Raw genomic sequence first — 7664 nt, 5'->3', positions numbered from 1 at the left:
CCATTGAGAAGTGGCCAAAAAAGAAGGTCTAGGATTTGAAAGTAAAGGGGACTGGATTATGATGAAATGATCCACGAGGAGAGGTAAAAATACGAAGCATGCCTAATAGATTGCCAAAAGTCCAAGTGCACTGATATGGAAAGAGGACTTGTTGCGGTCCCATGTGTCAGATGTGAAATTGTCACTCAGAGGTCCTCCCCAGTCAGAGAGGAAAGTCTCGGTGAATATATATATATTGAACTGGTTTGGGTAGATGTAATGGAACACCAATGGTGATTTTGTATTGGTCCAAACACCAATACAGATCCTTGAGTAGAGGAGGGGACAGGTGAATCTTTGAGATTAAAGATTCCTGTGAGTGGTACCACTGACCATGCAAGGACCATTGGAGTAAGAACATATATGCATAATCCAAAGGGATAAGTGGTTCCAGTGAAGCTATAGTGTCCAAAAGCAGAAAAACCTCTCATGCAGTACACGGCACAGATATGAAATGAAGAAGCCTACAAAAATAAAGTCTTACTAACTGTGTGACTACATCTGCAAATGTAGATAATTTCTCTTTTTGTAAAGACTTGTTTAATTTTAAAAGCATCTATTAAGATCAAATTAACCTAATGTTTGTGATTCTTTCCAACCCATATATAGGGTTTCTACATGACTACATTAGAGAAAATATATGTTGGGTCTTTACCCTATTTTATCCCACTTTTTGAAAAATATTAAACATACAAATACAACTTAATTTCAACATCCCTTTTGCCATATTTTAATTTCTTCTTAAGTTGTCTTTTGTACTGTTTTACTAGATTGTATATTTGCACAGAAGACATCTTGAAATATTTTTTTTATTGATTTATGAAATGTGAAAATCTACCTGTGGTAAGTTTGCAAGTTACAGAAAATGTGAAAAAAATTTGTTTCTACTTTTTGTTTTTTTTAATACCAAATATATTTATGACTTGGAACTTAGAAAGCAAAAAGATTTGTAATTTTACCAGTAATAGTGTAGTGTTATGCCTGATTAAAAGAGAAATTACACCACACCAGTAAAATAACTTAACGAACTGTTTGAAACAGTCTACAAACTATAAAGATATAATTTAGTTACAGATCAAAAGATTAAAGAATTATAAATTTAAGAAACAAAAGAAATATACATACCCTATTTATTATATCCACTAACCATCCACATGGTTCCTGTCATAATATAACAAATTTTCAGTTCATATATTGTTTACTGTAAATAAAATACAATGAAAAAAAGTCATCTTTAAATGTATTGTAATAAATGAAATAATGAAAATTAATATTTTAATTGATGTCAAGAGTGACACTATTTCTTATGCAGCCATACAGATACAAGAAATCTACATTTGAATTACGAATTTTTCTTTTCCACATGTATTGTTAACTTATTTGTTTTATAATGTAATTGTACACTTTATGTTCAATTAATCAACCTGCATCCTCTTGGGTTTATTTAAGTTTGACATGAGTACATACTGTAAACTCCCTTCTGGTCTTTCTTTATGGGTTTCTTAAGTAATGTAGTTAATCTGTTAAGAAACTGGTTGTTTAACTTTAACATTTCTATCTGACAGGAGCTTTACTGCAATGCACAAAACTTGTACCATACCAAACAGTATAACTTGACACCAAACACTTCATCTTTTAAACTGCATCAAAATTTAAGTACTGATGGAATACATATATATAAGTTTCATATGAGTCATCTCAAAATTAATTTTCAGTGTTACATAATAGCTTACCGTTCTTAGCTCCTAGAGTAGAATAAAGCAGTTACCTTGTAAGAAACAACTAACTGAAAGTTGTTACTTTTTAATGATACTACGGATTGCTGACCTAACAGTTGTTAAACATATAGCAAGAGTTCAAATATTCACAAACAAAACTCAGTTTCAATATAAATTATGACAAATTCACATAAAAAGTTAACATGATTGAACATAATTTATCATGTAATATGACAGAAGTCCTGTTTTGTGGGTAACTGTATTTTTTAGAAAATGTGTTGACTTGAAACAAAATTCAAAGGCATACTTTAAGTAATTAGTGACTGTTGATACCAGTAATGTTACTATTGAATAATGTTAATATACTTTTACGGTATATTTTATATGAAATTTATTCTACAAGTTTTTTATTAATATGTTGAAAGTCTAAAATAATTGCCAAATCCAACAGCAATTAGCACACTGCATCCTGCACCAGTGGTATTCAAACTGTAAATATAAAATTGTTTGTTTTTTTAATTTCGCGCAAAGCTACACGAGGGCTATCTGCACTAGCCGTCCCTAATTTAGCAGTGTAAGACTAGAGGGAAGGCAGTTAGTCATCACCACCCACGGAAACTCTTGGGCTACTCTTTTACCAACGAATAGTGGGATTGACCATCACATTATAATGCCCCCACAGCTGAAAGGGCAAGTAAAATTAATGGCAGGCTACCAATTTACTGGACAACCAACATAATTGTCTTATAAAGACAGTCGCTTAATAGTAAATTTTAAAGAACTCTATGAAAGTAGGCTAACAATCCAGTTTCACTGGCTAACTAATAAGATCTCCAGGAATAACCTCTCATTCCCAAGAAAGAAAATGTGGAAGTATTATGCAACTATAATAGAAAGAATGTTATTAAATAAATACTATTATTAATAACATAAACAGTTAAATTTACCTGGTTAGTGCAAATAACTGTATTTGTTTACCTTAGTGGTAACAGAGGTTCTGAAAGAAAGTTTGTAAATTGTCGCAGATAGACATAAGTACAACAAGAAACACTGAAAATATGCATTTTGTATTTACTTATTTTGGCTCAGAAGGAGAAAACAATGTCTAAATGTTTTATGCAGTAGTATTGGTGTATAGTAACCAATAGTCCCAAAACTCCAGTGACACTTAATAACAATGTATTCTAAAAGAATATGTATTGTTTGTTTGTGTTGAATTTCGTGCAAAGCTACACGAGGACTATCTGCGCTAGCTGTCCCTAATTTAGCAGTGTAAGACTAGAGGGAAGGCAGCTAGTCATCACCACCCACCGCCAACTCTTGGGCTACTCTTTTACCAATGAATAGTGGGATTCACCATCACATTATAACGTCCCCACGTTTGAAAGGGCGAGCATGTTTGGTGGGACGGGGATCCAAACCTACAACCCTCAGATTGCGAGTTGAGTGCCCTAACCACCTGTTCATGCCAGGCCAAAAGAATCCTGTAAAGGTTTCTTGTGAATACTTCTAGAATTTCAGCAGCAAAATACTATCCTATATATACATACAATATATCAAGACACAGGAAATATCTTGCACTATGTCATCACAAATCATCAGTGCCAGAAATCCTCACATAGTTATGGTTTGAAATTAAGATTGATTGTTGCCAATCAGCTTAACTAAATTTCACTTTTAACCCTTTAGCATCCGGTACATCAAAGTGTTCTTGACACAACCTTTCACAAAGTTACAGTCAAAATTTAATTAAACATTATAATCAATATATATATATATTAGAATAAACTTGGTATCAAAATCTAGTTAAAAAATCAAAATTTAATATTATTTAAGTTTTAAGTTCTTAATTTTACAAGACAATAATCCAAAAAATCCTCAATTTCTCTTAGCGTGAGAAATGTGACATTTTTTCTCTGGGCATCCCCTCTTCTCTAATTTATTTACCACCCTTCCAAGAAGTACAAAATTTAACATAAAATATTCATTATAATATAATTATTGCTCAGGAAAAACATAATTATTATAGCCTTCAATCTTATGTAATTGCATAGCCATAATAAACTAGAAAGTCAGATCCCTCCTGTCAAACCCTCTTTTTCATAAAATGCTAAAATGACGTATTATATTACATTGTTTTCTGTACAGATAACTGTCAGTTTTGCTTCCAGTTAAAACTTGATTCCCATGGGAAAGACATCGACAAGCTTAGCTGAATTTCTAACAGTTCTTGTCACATAGTTAGAAAGCCAGAATAATTGTGATAGTTATGGAACATATTCTGCTTTTTGCATGTTATTATTCTGTGTTCTTTGGAGCATTATTTATTTAAAAAAAAATTATTTATTGCAGTAGTACCATTAGTATAAAAAAAGTAGAGTTAAGTGTCATCATCAGTCGATACCAAAAAGACGACGACCCAGGCAAGTACTATATTTCTTGTTTTTCATGTGTATTCTATATTTATTATTATAAAAGTAACTAAAATTTAAAAATTAGAAACCTTTTAGGTTATATTAGGTAAAATTAATAATAATAAGAACAAAATGTTTTCACGAGGTATGCTTGCAAGCATCTCGTAAGTAGCCCATTGCTGCGTAATTTGATAGGGTAACATGACCTGCATGTTTGCCAAGTAACTTCAAATTTTGTGTATAAAAAGATATATACTGTTATGATATTTAAGTTATTTAGGATAAGCAAATAAATTTGAAGTCATTCTAGAAAGAAAAAAAGTATTTAGATTTATTTCAAATTTTTGGGGGGGTTTAAAAGTTTTCTGAAGAAAAACATATGATATATATATAATATTTGAAGATTTTAGGGTTTATGAATACAAAATGAAGAAAATAATTCTTGGTCTTAATATGAAATTCACTTTGCACTTGGAGCAGGCAACAATCTGACACCATATAATTAAACAGACAGCTTTAGTAAAAATACTTTATTAAAAATTCAGATTTTTTGTGCACAAAAGACTTTTAAAGTTTACTGAAAGCTTGCCAAATTTCATGAAGATGCAATAAGTATTTTCAGGGTTGTAGTATGTGTACCACCATGGTAACATAATGGTTACAAACTTCTATAAAATACAGGTACTCATCCTGATAGGGTTAATGAAATCATATTGAGAATAGGTTCAAATTTATAATGATATCTGATACAGAAAAAATAAAAAATGGGTCTTACAGATGGTTTCACAAGTTCAAAATCAAATTTCCATAATAATATATGACCATATGACTGATTTAACAAAATAAATGTAATACAAAAGTAGTTCCGCATATAAAGAAATAAAAATAGATATTTTTTTTACATTTGTTATAGTTACATCTATAAAATTTTGCTTTTCTCTGTACATAAGTCATCAAACACAACTGATATTTAAGTGTGTCATCGCAATCTATCATTTTTTAAAGAGGGAAGGTAGGGTGGGCCGAACAAAAATACTTGAAAGCTGCAGTGTTTAACACAGATATCAAGAAAGAGAGTATGTATGTCTGTTGTTAATCACAAAAAAACTGCACAATGAGCTATTTATGCGATGCTCGCTGCATAGATCAAACCACCAATTTTAGTGTTATAAGCCCTCAAGCTTTATGCTGCTCCATCTGATAGAAAACTACTTGTTTGTTTTAGCACAATGTCACACTGTCACATTCAGAAAAATGCATATCAATATGTAAATAAAGATTGATGGGGCTGAACTCTTAATTTGACGATGAATATTAAAGGCTACAGATATAACTAAAACATTTTCTTGCACTATTCAGCATAAAAGCAGAGTATTGATATTTTTCAATTGTGTGTACTAAAGTTACCATATATAGAGACGCATGTTCATGATCTATAGTAATAATAGAATGACGAGTCTCCAGGTCTTGTAGACCCTTCATCACCACCAAATGGTTTTTGTGATGGCCAAGGTTATGCACTTGCTTTGCAACTTTACTTCTACTATTGTCCACCTCCTCTTCATGCTTTTTAGAGTCTGTCAACAGTATGAGAATGACAAATTTCAACGGTCTCTTTAATCATTCCAAAATCACAGAAGTCCACAGGTGTTTGTGAATGTTAAAGTATGAATTCTCATTTGTACTTACATCTTGTGGAGGAACCTGTACATCTACTGGGAGGTGCAGCAGGATGTTTTGTCTTGACGGAGACATAACCTGTTTTCATCCAGCTCGTACCAAATATGGTACGTGTCTACATTATAACAGTGCCAGCACTTTAACTTGGTAACAGCATTGTTCAGTTTGCCATTTTTTCTCAACTCTTCACATGTTTAACTGACTACAATACCTCTATATTGCAACCATCATAAATTTATTAGAAAATGTTTCGAAATGTTATCTGATATATTTTTAAAAAATTATATCACAGACAGGATGGTAATACATTCCATAGACTTTTGCAGACTCTTTAAGTCGCTTATGCTTCAGTCAATGTAACAACAGGGTCACAGAGAAAAATCTGTAAATGATGGTGTCTACTTTTAGTTATAAAGAAATGAGTAGCAAAGCCATACCAGATGATGTGAGGTATGTTCCCTCTGAAAAATTCAATTTTCACTAAAAGTGATGTACTTTGATAGTATCTGAGGGTATTGTTATACATTTTAGATATATTTCATACACGCATGTGAATGCTATTTAGGGGGTGCAAATATATAAGTAGTTAATAAACAATATTATACACACACACACTACATATATACATAAGTATAAACAATCTATGTACATGTGCAAGTAAACACTAGAAGTCATAGGTGCATGAAGCTTTAATTATAGTAATATTCCAATTTTTAACTGTACATATATGTAGGTACGTTAGTTCACAAATATATTTAATATTTGCTAATAATTAAATTATTTTAGATATCAAAAGGATTTTGAACTTGCAAATCAGCAGCTCTATTACAACCAGAGCTGATATAGAGTTGCAATAAAGCAGAATGTATTGGAACTACATTTCAATATTGTTTGGTATACCGCATGCAGAACGGTGCCATTAAAAATTTACTGCTTTTGGGAAAGGTACATAAAAGTACTTTCCAACGCAAAATTTTCCTATACTAAGGCACCAGGACTACCCAAAAACAGACCATCAAGAAGATATGCCCCAGCCATGGTAAGCAAAATGCAGCATCTTGTAACAGATGTGAATCTACAAACACAAATGTCAGTAGCAAAAGCCATCCATGTGTCTTAAGCAACAGTATGCAACATAATCATAAAATATTTTCATCTGCTAAAAATGCCAACAAAGTATGAATCCAGGACAATGAAGCTTCCAGTCATACTTCCCCATTCATTTGTCGTAAAGTTTGAGTGGTTCATGAAACAAAATGGAATTCATGATATTCCACAGACACATCAATCAAGTTGCCAGTGGCAGTGTCTATAGATGTCTCTATGATCAGATTCAGATCAAGCAGGGAAGAGTAATGTGGTATGGACATGACAGCTTTATAGAAACTACATTGCAGGACTATTTCGAAGATGCACAGTTGTTAGAAAGAGCATGACTGGACAAAAAAAAATGAGCTATAACAATGTGGTGAGGCTCCAGAACAGTTTTAATATAATGTACTCAGCTTTCTGTAGATGAGCAAGTCTCCTTTGGATACCCAATAAGAGAGTGGGACAGTGTGTTCAGTTTCCTGTACAGTAGAAATTTATCATTTTGTCAAAGAAACGCACACATTAAAGATATATTGAAAATGTGCAATCATAACTTTCTAAAATAATTCTGGAAACTAGACAATGATATATTTAAGCCAGGCACAAGCTCAACAGACTACAAGTTTTTTGATATATTTAAACAAGGCACAAGCTCAACAGACTACAAGTTTTTTGATATATTTAAGCCAGGCACAAGCTCAACAGACTAAAGGTTTTTTTT

General features: G+C 32.1%; 1 protein-coding gene across 1 annotated transcript in view; it reads right to left on the bottom strand.

The window, feature by feature from the left end:
• Positions 1-7664, bottom strand: part of LOC106461361 (ubiquitin carboxyl-terminal hydrolase 24-like) — a 197302-nt gene that overhangs the window by 179359 nt on the left and 10279 nt on the right. Inside the window, exon 3 of the mRNA XM_022388299.1 lies at positions 1165-1200. Within this exon, the coding sequence (XP_022244007.1) occupies positions 1165-1200 (36 nt within the window). The remainder of the gene's footprint in view (positions 1-1164; positions 1201-7664) is intronic.

This window comes from Limulus polyphemus, unplaced genomic scaffold, assembly GCF_000517525.1.
Source record: "Limulus polyphemus unplaced genomic scaffold, Limulus_polyphemus-2.1.2 Scaffold944, whole genome shotgun sequence".
NCBI classification, from domain to species: Eukaryota; Metazoa; Arthropoda; class Merostomata; order Xiphosura; family Limulidae; genus Limulus; species Limulus polyphemus.
The sequence above is the reverse complement of the archived record's forward strand: the minus strand, read 5'-3'. Positions and strand labels throughout refer to the sequence as shown.